Source organism: Carcharodon carcharias, chromosome 10, assembly GCF_017639515.1.
Source record: "Carcharodon carcharias isolate sCarCar2 chromosome 10, sCarCar2.pri, whole genome shotgun sequence".
In the NCBI taxonomy this organism is placed as follows: Eukaryota; Metazoa; Chordata; class Chondrichthyes; order Lamniformes; family Lamnidae; genus Carcharodon; species Carcharodon carcharias.
Window position 1 is genome coordinate 118,415,446 of NC_054476.1, and position 14,269 is coordinate 118,429,714.

At 39.1% G+C, this 14,269-nt stretch overlaps 1 protein-coding gene across 26 annotated transcripts in view; it reads left to right on the top strand.

The window, feature by feature from the left end:
- LOC121283070 (protein-tyrosine sulfotransferase 1-like) overlaps window positions 1-14,269 on the top strand; it is a 70,266-nt gene that overhangs the window by 15,406 nt on the left and 40,591 nt on the right. For 23 of the 26 annotated variants that reach the window (XR_005944181.1, XM_041197103.1, XM_041197128.1 and 20 more), the window contains one exon: window positions 9,053-10,009. Coding sequence is in view for 25 of the 26 variants with exons in the window: in XM_041197103.1 (XP_041053037.1) it covers window positions 9,153-10,009 (857 nt within the window). In the remaining variant the exon portion in view is untranslated. Of the gene's footprint in view, window positions 1-7,364; window positions 7,588-9,052; window positions 10,010-14,269 lie in introns of all 26 variants that reach the window. The other 3 variants (XM_041197104.1, XM_041197115.1, XM_041197119.1) reach the window with 1 other exon arrangement.

A 14,269-nucleotide genomic window follows, 5' to 3' on the forward strand; every position in this document is an offset into this window, starting at 1 on the left:
TGTTAAAATGGCAAGCGACAGGGAGATTTGGGTCATTCTTGCGGACAGACCGCAGGTGTTCTGCAAAGCGGTCACCCAGTTTACGTTTGGTCTCTCCAATGTAGAGGAGACCGCATTGGGAGCAATGAATGCAGTAGACTAAGTTGGGGGAAATGCAAGTGAAATGCTGATTCACTTGAAAGGAGTGTTTGGGCCCTTGGAAGGTGAGGAGAGAGGAAGTGAAGGGGCAGGTGTTACATCTTTTGCGTGGGCATGGGGAGGTGCCATAGGTTGGGGTTGAGGAGTAGGGGGTGATGGAGGTGTGGACCAGGGTGGCCCAGAGGGAACGATCCCTACAGAATCAAAGGATCATCCTCCGCCATTTCCGCCAACTCCAGCACGATGCCACCACCAAACACATCTTCCCTTCACCCACCCTGGCGGCATTCCGTAAGGATCGTTCCCTCTGGGACACCCTGGTCCACTCCTCCATCACCCCCTACTCCTCAACTCCCACCTATGGCACCTCCCCATGCCCACGCAAAAGATGCAACACCTGCCCCTTCACTTCCTCTCTCCTCACCGTCCAAGGGCCCAAACATTCCTTTCAAGTGAATCAGCATTTTACTTGCATTTCCCCCAAGTTAGTCAACTGTATTCGTTGCTCCCAATGCGGTCTCCTCTACATTGGAGAGACCAAACGTAAACTGGGCGATCGCTTTGCAGAACACCTGCGGTCTGTCCGCAAGAAGCACCCAAACCTCCCTGTCGCTTGCCATTTTAACACTCCACCCTGCTCTCTTGCCCACATGTCTATCCTTGGCTTGCTGCATTGTTTTAGTGAAGTCCAACGCAAACTGGAGGAACAGCACCTCATCTTCCGACTAGGCACTTTACAGCCTTCCGGACTGAATATTGAATTCAACAACTTTAGGCCTTGAACTCCCTCCTCTATCCCCACCCCCATTCTGTTTCTTCCCTCTTCCTTTTGTTTTTTTCCAATAATTTATATAGATTTTTCTTATCCCATCTATTTCCATTATTTTTAAATCTTTTATGCCCTGCTAGCCTTTCCACCCCACCCCCAGTAGAGCTGTACCTTGAGTTCCCAACCATCCATTCTTAATTAGCACATACGTTTAGATAATATCACCACCTTCAATGCCTCTGTGTTCTTTTGTCTGTGACGTCTTATAATTATCTGCTCCTATCACTGCTTGCTTGTCCCTACAACCACACCACCCACCCCCACTTCTCTCCCCCCCCACCCAACACCACACCCCCCCACCACCACTACCTTAAACCAGCTTATATTGCACTCCTCCTTAGATTCACCCAGTTCTGTTGACGGGTCATGAGGACGCGAAACGTCAACTCTTCTCCGCCGATGCTGCCAGACCTGCTGAGTTTTTCCAGGTAATTCTGTTTTTGTTTTGGATTTCCAGCATCTGCAGTTTTATGTTTTTAACCAAAGGTGTTATGTACTTGTGAAATGCAATTAGAACTTGATTATACTAAAAGAGTATTCTCTGCTTTGTTTCCTTTTCCTGCACTGGCATTACATTCTGTAGTTCAGAATCTGCTCCAGTTGAATAGCCGTAGATTTTTACTTCATGAATTTCAGAAATTTGAAGCATAATTTTGTATGTGTAATATGAATAGCATGGTCTGAAATTGTATTATGCCATTTCCTAACCACCTGTGAGAAAGTAGTGAAAGGGATATTTTTAGCCTGCCACCAATTTCTTGCACTTTTTTCCAATGGAGTTTTGATCTTGTATGGAGTTTCCCCCTTTAGCAGAACTTTGAAGTAGTCCCAAATTGCTATGGTGATGAGTGGACTGTTCAGATTTAAGGAGCTAACATAAGGGTGCTTGATTGTTACATTCTTATGCAGGATGTATGTGCTTTGTGTGTGGTTGCGATGGCACAAAGTTCAGTGGCAATGATGTAATTGTAGATGATATTTGTACCGAATAATAGTGTGCCCAGGAAGCATATTTTGGAAGTCATCTGGTTATAATCAATGTCTATGATCAGCCCATCATCAAATGTAAAGTCCAGGAAAGAAGATTTAGATGGAGTATGATGGATAAGTGAAAATTGGAAGCATTGGATAAAATTCTCAATCAGGGTACCAACACAGTCTTCATATGATGGAAGGGATGGCCAGGGAAGGATATTGAGTGTAATTTGCACAGTGTTCAACATGTTATATGAAAGAAGAGGCAAAGCAAAACATGTGGATTACTGTAATGACATATTTAACAAGAGGCATTGATCAAACTTTCAAGTATGGTAAAATTGACACCACCTCTGAACTTGGGAAGCTGGTTCTTCTGCAAATTATTAAGCAGCATCCCTAATGCAACCTTCAAGAGTCCTGGCTCAACAACTGATGGCTAATTGTTTATTGAAACTCTTGTCTTCTGAGCTGATTAACAATGAGGTTCAAATGAGGCAGCAGCTTGTGTTGCTGAAAAAATATGGTTGGCTATCTTAGTTGAAAACCAGCATCTCTCAGCTCTGTATCCATGGTGCTCGACAGATATAGCTGGCCGCAACTTTGTTGAAGATTGATTGAGTATGCTTTTCATCCAGTTTGTTTATTCGATTTACTTTTGGCTAATACTGGGTCCAGAGATGATTTTTTTTCCCTGAATTCTGTTAAATAAGGTGATCATATTTCATCTCTGGATGTTTGGTTTACTTGTAGAATAACTGAAGTTGTTTATCATTACAATTGAGGTTAGGCTTGCCAAGAATTTCCATGAATCTACAGAACTTTGTTCTTTTTGTAAGTTGTTTTGATGTAGTCACCATGGTGGGATGCAATTTTTCACAAAACCTGCATCACTATTATACCTGATACAAATAATTGTTTAACGATGGAATGGAAACAAGTGCAGAGATTTGTATGCACAAAAATTCTAGTATTATAAATTCTCATCTAATTATGACCATGTATAAATCAGACTTGTAGTTTTACTGTTGCTCAGTAAATTTGGTGCATAAGTTGTGCACTAGATGTCCAGGTTATTAAAAGCTGGTATTCGTGTAAAAATTAATTCTGGATCTTATGGTTTTGCATAAAATATGGCTTTGGAAGATATGCTCAAAGGCAATTCCTATATTTTTAAAAGGTGAAATTACATGTAATAACTCTTATTTCCTTTTTTTTCATTTAAACTGTAGATGTTATGCCACCTGATTTAATATTCCCTCAGCATATTGGTTTACTTGAATTGTAGTAATCACGATGTGTGCATGCTCCATGGATGTTAATCGGGCATGGCCAATTCAGTGATATATATGAATGAAGTGACATTTGTGGATGAATGTGACTCAATTGAAAACTGATGGATTGTATTGTTTTCTCTTAACCATTTTTTTTGTCCTGGTATCCTGAAGAAGGTGATTTGCAGTACCTTTTGGTGCCTTATCCAATTGATCAATCTTTCTCTGTGGGCCCAGACATGAATATAAACTGATTTTGACAAAAAGGGAAGGCTCTCTCAACCAAAACTGAATCTGCCCTGGATCGATATCCAGAAATGCACTTTCTATTGTGAATCAGTGATTTAACAGTGTTTGGGAGTGGGTTGCTTCCTATCCACTCATCCCCTTTCACTTTCGTGCCTTCTAGTAGAGACTAAATGTTGTACCCTTATTGCTGGTAGAACCTAGAACCTTCCTAATTTGTATGGTTCAGATTCACATTATACTTGTAGTTATTTAAGAAACAAGCAAAATGATCAGTTTTTGGAAAAGGCCTGATTTATGGGGGAGGCGGTGGCATAGTGGCATTGTCACTGGACTGGTATTCCAGAGACTCGGTAATGCTCTGGAGACCTGGGTTCAAATCCCACCACAGCAGATTCAATTTAAAAAAAACTGGAATTAAAAGTCTGTGATGACCATGAAACCATTGTCATAAAACTGATCTGGTTCACTAATGTCCTTTAGGAGAGGAAATCTGCTGTCCTCACCTGGTCTGGCCTACATCTGACTCCAGACCCACAGCAATGTGATTGATTCTTAAATGCTGAACAAGGGGCCTCATCCCATGGATGAATAAAAAAAAATTACATTTCTCCATTTGAGAACACATACCGGCTAATTATGATGAGAAGATGAAAAGACAATTAATTCTATTAACCTGCCTCTTTTGGTCAATAATATTTGGGTATCTCTTCACTTGTGTAGAAAATCCTCCATAATCTAGGAGTTGGAAATAAACAATGACTAACAGAATATCAAAAAGCACATGAGGCAATTTTTTGGGAGATTTTATTTCATTCCCAGCTCTACCTCACCGCCACAGCTCTCGATTCCTCCACCATCTCTAAATTATTGGACTGTTTGTCTGTCATCCAGTCCCAGATGAACAGAAATTTCCTGCAATCAAGTATTGCAAAGATCTAAGCCATTGTAGCCCTCATTACAAACTCCATCCCTCTCCCTGGAAACTGAGGTTGAACATAATCTTGATCTCATATCTGACCCAGGGGTGAGCTTTTGACTATAGCCATGCCATCACTCAGGCCATCTATTTCCAACTCTGTAACATTGCCTGACTGTGCCCATGCCTTAGCTCATCTGCTGAAACCCGCTTCCATGCTTTTGTTACCTCCTATACTTGGCTCCAGCACACTTTCTTTTAGTTGGCCACCCACATTCTAACTCCATAAGCTAGAGGCTTTGCTGTCGTGTCCTTAATTGCACCAAATCCCATTTACCCATTGCCCTGTGTCCTCTGACTGGAGTAAGAGACATGTGAGGAGACAGGCTGTGGAAAAGGACAAGGAACAATACAGAACAGGGATAATTAATTTGGGGAAAACCAACTTAGATGTGTTCTCATCCCTTCAGAGTTGTTTGAGTTGGAATCAAATGTTAACAGAAAAGATGGTGGCTGAACAATGAGCTACCTTCAAGGAAAAAGTATTGCAGGCAATGTCAAGGTATATTCCCTTGCAGGGGAAAGGTAGGACAAATAAATTCAGAGTGCCCTGGATGACGAGAGAGAGGGAGGTGAAAATAAAAAGGAAGAAGAGAGTGTACGACAGACGTCTAGTAGAAACTACTACGGAGAATCGGGTTGAATGTAGAAGGACCAGAGAGGAAGTGAAAAAATCTAATAAGAAAAGCAAGGAGAGAGCATGAAAAGAGACTGGCACCTAATATAAAAGGGAACTCCAAGGTCTTCTATAAGCATATAAATAATAAAAGGGCGGTAAAAGAAAGAGTAGGGCCGGTTCGGAATAAAAAAGTGGCCTTGCATGGCAGGAGAAATAGTGGAGGTATTGAACGAGTACTTTGTATTTGTCTTTACAAAGAAAGAAGATGCTACCCAGGCCAAAGTGAGAGAGGAGGCAATAGTCACTTAGACAAGCGCAGGATAATTAATGAAAGACAGCATGAATTAATTAAGGAAAAGTCATTTTTAACTAACTTGCTGAAGTTTTTTGAGGAGATAACAGAGAAGGTTGATAAAGGAAACACTGGTGATGTGGTGTACATGGATTATCAAAAGGCATTTGATACAGTGCCACACATCAGACTTGAGCAAAATTCTAGCTCATGGAATAAATGGGAGAGTAGGCACTTGGATAAGAAATTGGCTGAATGACAGGAAGCAGTTGTGGTTAATGGATGTTTTTCAGATTGGAGGAAGGTTTGTAGTGGAGCTCCCCAAGGGTCAGTGTTGGGACCCTTGCACTTAACGTATTAATGACCTCGACTGTGGTGTGCAGGGCATGATTTCAAAATTTGCATATGATACAAAGATTGGAAATGTTGAAAACTGTGATGAACTTCAAAAGAACATAAGCATGTTGATAGTTTGGGCAGACCATTAGCAGATGAAATTCAATGCGGAGAAGTGTGAAGTGATTCATTTTGACATGAAGGATATGGGGAGACAGTATAAAATAAAAGGGAGAAACTAAAGGAGGCGCAGGAGCAGAAGAACTTCACTGTATATACACGTAAGTCGTTGAAAGTGGCAGGGCATGTGGAGAGAGCAGTTAATAAAGCATGTATCTTGGGCTTTATTAATAGGGGCACTGAGTACAAGAGTAAGGAGGCCATGTTGAACTTATATAAGACACCAGGCCTCAATTGGAGTACTGTGTCCAGTTCTGGGTGTCATACTTAAGGATGGATGTGAAGGCGTTGAAGAGAGTACAGAGGAGATTCACAAGAATGATTCCAGGGATGAAGAACTGAAGCTATGAGGATAGCTTGGAGAGGTTGGGACTGTTTTCTTTGGAGAAAAGAAGGCTGAGAGGAGACCTTGATAGAGCTATTGAGGATCTTGAGTATGGACAGGGTAAATAGTGAGAAACTGTTCCCACTCAAGGGAGCATCAAGAACCAGAAGGCACAGATTCAAAATAATTGGCAAAAGGTGGAGGCAGGTTTGATCAAGGTATTCAAAAGGGAATTGGATGGCTATCTGAAAAGAGAGAATGTGCAAGGTTACGGAGGTAAGGCAGGGGAATGAGACTAAGTAGAATGCTCTTTCAGAGAACTGGTGCAAACACGATGGGCTGAATGGCCTCCCACACTGTAAAGATTCTGTGATACTCTGATTCCTGGTTAAGCAATGCTTCAATTTTAGAATCCTTGTCTTTATATTTTCAAATCCCTCCAAGGCCCTGTGCCTCCCTATCTCTCTAATCCCCTTCTACTTTACAACCCTCTGAGATAGCTCCACTGCTCTAATTCTGGCCTCTTGAGCATTCCTGATTGGTGATAGTGCCTTCAGTTGCAAAGATTCTAACCTTTGGAATTCTACCCCTAAACCCACCCCCTCCTTTTTTAAGAAGCTGCTTAAAACAAATCTCTGATCAAGCTTTTGGTTATCTGCCCTATTATCTTCTTGCGTTAAATTTTGCTTTATAATGTTCCTGTGAAGCAACTTGGGACGTTTTACTATGTCACAGGCGCTATATTAATTCAAGTTGTTTTGCTCCGGGTCTCCATGCATGACCTATAGCTGACTGGGAGTGCATCCTATTCCCAGGCTTCTGCTCTGCCTAAAATTGACTACTAAATGCTGTGCAAGAACTGAATGGGTACCTTTTTTTTCCTCTAGGATCCCCTTTTTATCCGGAGTGATGAAGCATGTAATTTTCGTTCAGTATTTCCCTGCAATTGCATGGAGGTTGGGAACAGAATACACAGTTTTCTACCTTTTTTTGGCCTACTACGCAGATGCTCTTGTTAAATTTTAAGGGATGGGTTAATTCACTATTTTTGAACATGCTTTCTTTGGGGTAGTCTTTGTTTCTCCCCTCTCCTTTTTGATTACATTACCTATATATAGTGTCAATTTTGTACTCTTCCACCTTATTAAAACCTGCCATTTTAATGGTCCAGATTTTGCAGTCAGTGGCAAAGTAATGGTTCTCGCCAGTGACCTCTAAGCTGCCCACAAAGATTGAAGATCTCTGTGATGTGGATTTCACCTTTCCTGATGCCAGTTTGAAACTTGAGCCAAAATAAGGGGATCTCTTCATCATTGTTGCTGGATGCCTAATCAAGGAAGATCAACAGTCAATCACATTGAAGTATTCTCACACAGCAAGCCAGGAAGTTAAAGGCACTGATTATCTTTTACTTTGTAATATCGTTTTCCAGAGCACAGAATAAAGACTGTGACACACACATAAGATTGGGGTAGAAGCTTTAAATACAGCTTTTTAAAAAAAAACTTTTATTAAAAGTGGAAGTATTTTATCATAATGGAGAAATTTGATTTTCAGGGCCAGAAAAGTTGTTGACATACAAAGTTGGTAATTAGTGCTTATTTTAAAAAAAAGTTTCACCTCATTTCAATAAACTTTAATTACTTTAAGGATTTTTATAAGTGAGATTAACAGCATAAAAGTCTGTGTTCTGGTCAGTTTAATGACTTCAACAGCACACCCTATGGAGAAATGTACAATCGCTCATGGAATCTCTGGATTTCCATGTTTAACCTCCACTAGTGTGCAATCCAGAAGTTGTCAGTTTCAGAGGAGTACTGATAGCGAGCACTTGAGCTTCACTGTCATTGCTACCCCAAAATCCCGGCCATTGAAATTGTAAAATAACAGCTTTTATTATGAATACTGAAAATGCTCTAAAGATTAACCTCTTTCAGATGATAATTAAAGTTAACATTGCATAACTGGAGAGTTTCACTGCCATTGCTACCACACAATCTGGTCTCTTAAAATCCTAATATAACAGCTTTTATGAATGCTGACAATGTTCTGCAGATTAATCGTTATTTGAAAAAGGATGAAGTTAACATTTATTGCATAGCTAGAGATCTCTTCTAACAGCTAATTTTATTGGAAGTGAACGAATTATGTACTTCATGGGATTAGTTTGTGTACAATTGAATATCTTGTGGAACCAAATCACCATACTATATTTAGGAGGAAGGTGGAGCAAATATTATAAACATTATTTAAGTTAATATGAATACAGCCTTTCCCAGTACATTAAAATGGTATTGCTTGGAATTTCATAGGGTTTCTTGTAACATATGTTGGGAGAATGTGATTTCATTGTTCTTATAAAGATGTGGTCAACCCTTTTGGATGGTGGCATAAACTGTAAGAAAAAAACATGACATTGTCATTATTTCAACCCAACAAATCTCACAACAAAATAGTAGCACCAGCTGTTCTGCTTGTACAAAATAAAAGAGAGGGGTTTATAAGCATTATGAACAAATTCCTCATTCCTTGCAGATTTTTAAAAATATACTTTCGATCTCAGCTAGTTTCTTTGAGCCCTTAGATTCATGTTCTGATAGCATGCTTAAATTGAGTTTATTTTTTAAAGTGAGTTAAAAGAAATTCAGCTTCATTTTTAGCAAATATTTTGTTTGCAGTGGAAAGTAATTTGAAGACAGCTTGTTTGTCATTTTAAGGTGGTAAGTTTTCAATTGCTTGATGTGGGACTGAAAGTATTGCGGAAGTGTTTTTATTTCTGAAGTACTTTTGTAGACGTATCTGTTTATCTGTAGGTGTAATATCAAAGAGTTTTCATTGACATTTTGTTTTCTTTTTCAGATATGTTTTCCAGTTTTGGTGCCTTGGAATTGATTTAAAAGCAAAATTATAAGGGACTCTTTTGAAATCTGGATCAATAACTATCATAGTGATATTCAAAATGATAGGCAAATTAAAACAGAACTTACTATTAGCATGTTTAGTGATCAGCTCACTAACTGTGTTTTATCTTGGCCGTTACGCAATAGAATGCCACCATAGAGTAGAAGAGCAAACCCAGCAGCATCCAAACGTTCTAGATAGTGGCAGATCATTAAGTCACGTTTCGAAACCTGGATTCAAAAACAGTTCAAGTAGACTGGTTTACAACAAAGACATGCCATTAATATTTATTGGAGGAGTACCAAGAAGTGGCACCACACTCATGAGAGCCATGCTCGATGCCCATCCTGATGTTCGCTGTGGGGAAGAAACCCGGGTTATTCCTAGAATCCTTGCAATGAAGCAAATGTGGAGCAGATCTGGCCGAGAAAAACAACGATTGGATGAAGCTGGTGTTACAGATGAAGTGCTGGACTCAGCCATGCAAGCCTTTTTATTAGAAATTATTGTTAAACATGGAGAACCTGCTACTTACTTATGCAATAAAGATCCATTTGCTCTCAAATCATTGACTTACTTAAGTAAAATTTTTCCCAATGCCAAATTCATTCTAATGATACGGGATGGGCGTGCTTCAGTACATTCTATGATTACTCGGAAAGTTACCATAGCAGGATTTGACCTCAGCAGTTACAGAGACTGCCTGACCAAATGGAACCGTGCCATTGAGACCATGTATAACCAGTGTTTGGAAACTGGATTTAATAAGTGTTTACCAGTGCATTATGAACAACTTGTTTTGCATCCTGAAACTTGGATGAAGAATGTTCTGAAGTTCCTAGGTGTTCCTTGGAATACAGCAGTATTGCATCATGAAGAAATGATAGGGAAAGCAGGAGGTGTTTCTCTTTCTAAGTAAGTATATGTTTACATTTTCTTCATTTATAAGTTGTGTGAAAAGCAATTTGCAAAACTGTATTATCTCATTTTATAACCAGTGAAACACAAAGCAGAACACATAATTTTGTCCTGTACAAGACATTTGATGGATCCCCAGCCTATGATTCTTGTGGTTGCTAGGGTACTTTTAAGAAATACTTGAAGATTCAGAAATCTTATTGTTTTGTCCTGTTATTTCAATTTTCCAATATATCTGGAGGTGTTTGCCTTTTTAAGGTACAAAATGCTGTTCCACATGATTCTGGTAATGATGCTTTTCCTGTTTGGGTCTTGAATTTGATTAAATAGTTCTGGATGTGAAGCTCTTTTTGTACTTTATCTTGATTTGTGCTGACATTAAATGTAAAGTGTAAAAGGGCTATCTGATCTAATATGTTGGTGCTCAGTTGGAGTAGTCCAAGCTCAGCACTCCCTTTCCATTCTATGTAATTTTGATCTGCTTACAATTTAAAAGCTTGTTAACCTTTTTCAGGAGTGGATTTCAGATTCCATAATTAAACCCCAAGCACTCCAATGTATTTCACTGGTGTAACAACGTTCTTGGGGTGTTGAATGAAACCAGTATGCAGTTGCCAAGAGAGCACGTTATTTTGTTCACCATAACTTTATACTACTTTACCTTAGTACCACTTCAGTTTTGAGCTCCGTGCTAGCCTTCCTCATTTTTCACCTCGCTGTGAATTCTACATTTACCAATTTGAGAGCTATTGTATGTCCAGAGGCACAATGCAGAACTCTATATTATTTTGCTGAGCTAATGTTGCTTTGCTTCTCATTTTCCTAAGTTGTCACTTAACCACTGGCTGCTTGTCCAAAGGGCCAATAAGACTTGCATTTAACTATCAGCTGGCTTCCTATGTGATGGTCCCTACAAACTGAGCTCTGCTGTTTCTTAAAACATATGATTACTTAAATCTAACAAGTTTGGGTGATGTCCAGGAAAGGAACCATATCAGCATAATTGTCTGATCCTTTTGTTAAAAAATTCTTACTATCTCAGGCATGACTCCCCAACTTTCTTTTGCTTTGCATAAATATCTTCCAGTCCTCCTGTTCAGAGCAATTAACCCCTTGGGAGCAAAATTTTAACTTAAAAATATCACCTTATGTAAAACATACCAAGATCTTCCTGTAGTAAAGTTGTGAAATTCCAAAACGTGATTATCCTATTTACACCCAAGCTGCAAGACCTGTGAACTCTCACAGAAATTTCAGCACAAATGTTATAAACAGGCCTCCAGTTGCATTTTGGAAATTCATTTGAGGACTGTATCAGCACAATCACCACTATATTACCTACAGTATTATAGAGAATGCACTCCAAATTACTACATTGACTGAAAGCTGTTTGGAATTTTCTGATGTTATGAAAGGCAGTGTATAAATGCAAGTCTTTAGATTATGTGCTAACTTTAAATTATGTGCAATTTTAATAGCAGATTCCACCATAACCTTCTGACAGGGCTACACTTCATAGCCAACTACCCTAGGTCACAAAACTGGAAATCAGCAGTAAGGTTAATAAAGTCCATAAGGAGTGCCACAGATGGGTCAGAATATATTGGAATGAATTGCCCTCTTCTAACCAGTTTTTCTCAATCAAGGAATATGACTAAAATATGAGAGCCTTGTGACATCCTGATCAGCATTCATACATTATCTTAGGATACCTGTCGTCTAAATGAGCTGGCATATATGTCTGAAAAATATTCCGTTGGTCTCTTCCACATCCAGTTTCTGATAAGCTCCTTTGAAATTGGTTGGAAAACGGCACTCTATTCTTCATTTGTAAACATCCAAAATGTTGATGAGATGAGCTTATAAGCAGCATAAGCACGAAGTGAAGACCTGGCATACTGGTTCATCCTGTTATGTCATTGAGTTCTTTCTATTACTTCAGGCTGTCAATGACGAGATGAGGCCTAAGATCTGTTAGGCAGACTTTTTCCTGAAGTATTCTCTCAGTCAAAACTCTTGTACTGGCAGTTAAAGTGAGTATAGACTCTTGGCTTGTTTGAAACACACAAAACTAGAGAAGCATCATGGTAGCTAACCCCTTGTGGTTCTTTTCTCTCAACTCTGAAATTAGTACTAATGCTCATTTGCAGTCCTTCCAGTCAAGGGTATGTCAGTAGGTCCTGCAATGCAGAAGCAAATTCACATACAGTGATGTCTTACAAACAGAATAATAGCAATTAATCTGCTTTTGGTATTGAAGGGAGGAAATTTTGGTCAGGATGCCAGGGGATCTCATCCTCTTGTTTGAATGATGCCAATGAATCTCTAACATCCACCTGAACAGGTAGAGACTGTGTCATGAATTTAGCATCTCATGCTAAAATGGCATCTCTGATAAAGCAATGCTTCAGTACTGCACAAAGGTATCAGCTTAAGTGTTCAAGTCTTCAGTGAAGCTTGAACTCCAGGCCTTTTGGCTGAGGTAAGTGAGTCAGCTGACAAAATTGGCACACTATTACCTCAATCTGGTCCTATAACTTTAGAATGTCCATTCTTAGCTCCCCTCATTGAGCTTCCTGCTAATATCCATACACTCTTGGCAATCTCTTGTACAAACTCCTAAAAGTGTCAGCTGTCCAAAAGGAAACTGTTATCATTGCAGAAACATTTTAGCATATAAAATTACATTCATAAGGCATCAGATAGAAACTGATGACCTCTTAGTTTCCAAGGGATCCCTTTCCAGCTCACAAATGGTATGAGGACTCCAGTTTGAAAGCTTATGGTATAATTTGAATTATGGTTTTGCTACAGTTTGTACAACATATATGCTGTGAAAAGCCAACACTAGCATAATATTAAAAAACTGACCCGACTAACTGGTTTTGACTTGTGCAAAAATAGATTAGATTAACCACATGCAGTACCTGTCTTAATCAGATCAAAGAATCCTCCTAACATTTGTTTTTAAGTATAAATCATAACTTGAAGTTAAACTTTTACTTAAACTCTCACTTTGATGCTACTCTAAAAAAAGAATTACAAATAAAAAGGGGAAAAACTGCAAACAGACATTAAAACAAACAAAAAATTTTGGAAATAAACAACAAATCAGACTATATCTGTCAAGTCAGGTTAACCTTTTATCAGAATTGGCAACCTAACCTGGAGTTCTTGTTTGTTTAATTCAGATTTTTGGCATGAGTAAAAAAAAAAATATACTTTCCAGCTCCCATGTGTCATGTACAGTGCAGAAGAACTTTTGATGGATGCTTAATGCAGCAGAAAAGAGCATACCTTCTCTCCAACATCTCCATCTTCCTGTGTCACATAACTTGCTCCCAGGCTTCTGCGAGTACTTTTCTTGAACTGTTAAGCACTACATGACTGATTATATTCTCTTTTTGCTAGAATTTGTTGTCTCTGAGCACCACTTGAGATTGGGAACAAATTTAAGCCAGTCTAAAGAGCATATTATGGCACCACTTCCTTATACGATGCTTAAATATTTTGAGAAAACAAGCAATGTATCCTCTCCCTACACATGACCAGGCCTCAACACAGTATACCAGAGAAATGTGGCCTAAGGGAAGAAGTCAGCCAAATTTGAATTCCTCATCACTATCATGTTTGACTGATCAATGAGGATTGACCTTGGCATCAAAGTCCCTTGGCTAAATAGCTGACTTAATGTTTGCTATTAAGGGTTATGTACCAAAATCACTATATGATTCTAGTGGAATAGCATCCAAGCATGGGTCATCACTTTAAGGAAGGAAAAAATACTTCTGGTGAAGGGGATGAGAAAATTATGCTGTGTAATTAAGTTGAATATGATGTAATTAAAGTCTGACCGGAAACTAAGCAATATCTATTGTGACTATTTTAGCTTAGTGTCAGAACACTAATATGCACTTCAGTGACCAGTCTAGGACAGCAAATGAGACAGAAGTGGGCACTGCTACCAAAACTGATAAACCAGCTGAAATATTCTGCATCTGGTAGGTGGAATGTTTTTGGGAATGGCAAATGAACTTCAAAGCCACACCAGGAATGCATCAGAAAGACGTCAAAATATTTGTGAATGCACAAGACCCAAGCTAGTGCTTGTAGCTATAAACATTTACATTTCTAAGGATTTGGGGCAATGTCTTGTAAGACACTTCTTGATAACACTGCAGGATGATTACCATAGCTATAACTTGCAGAAAGCCAAGCCTCAAGCACATAGCTCCATGCTCAGCATCGATGTGATGC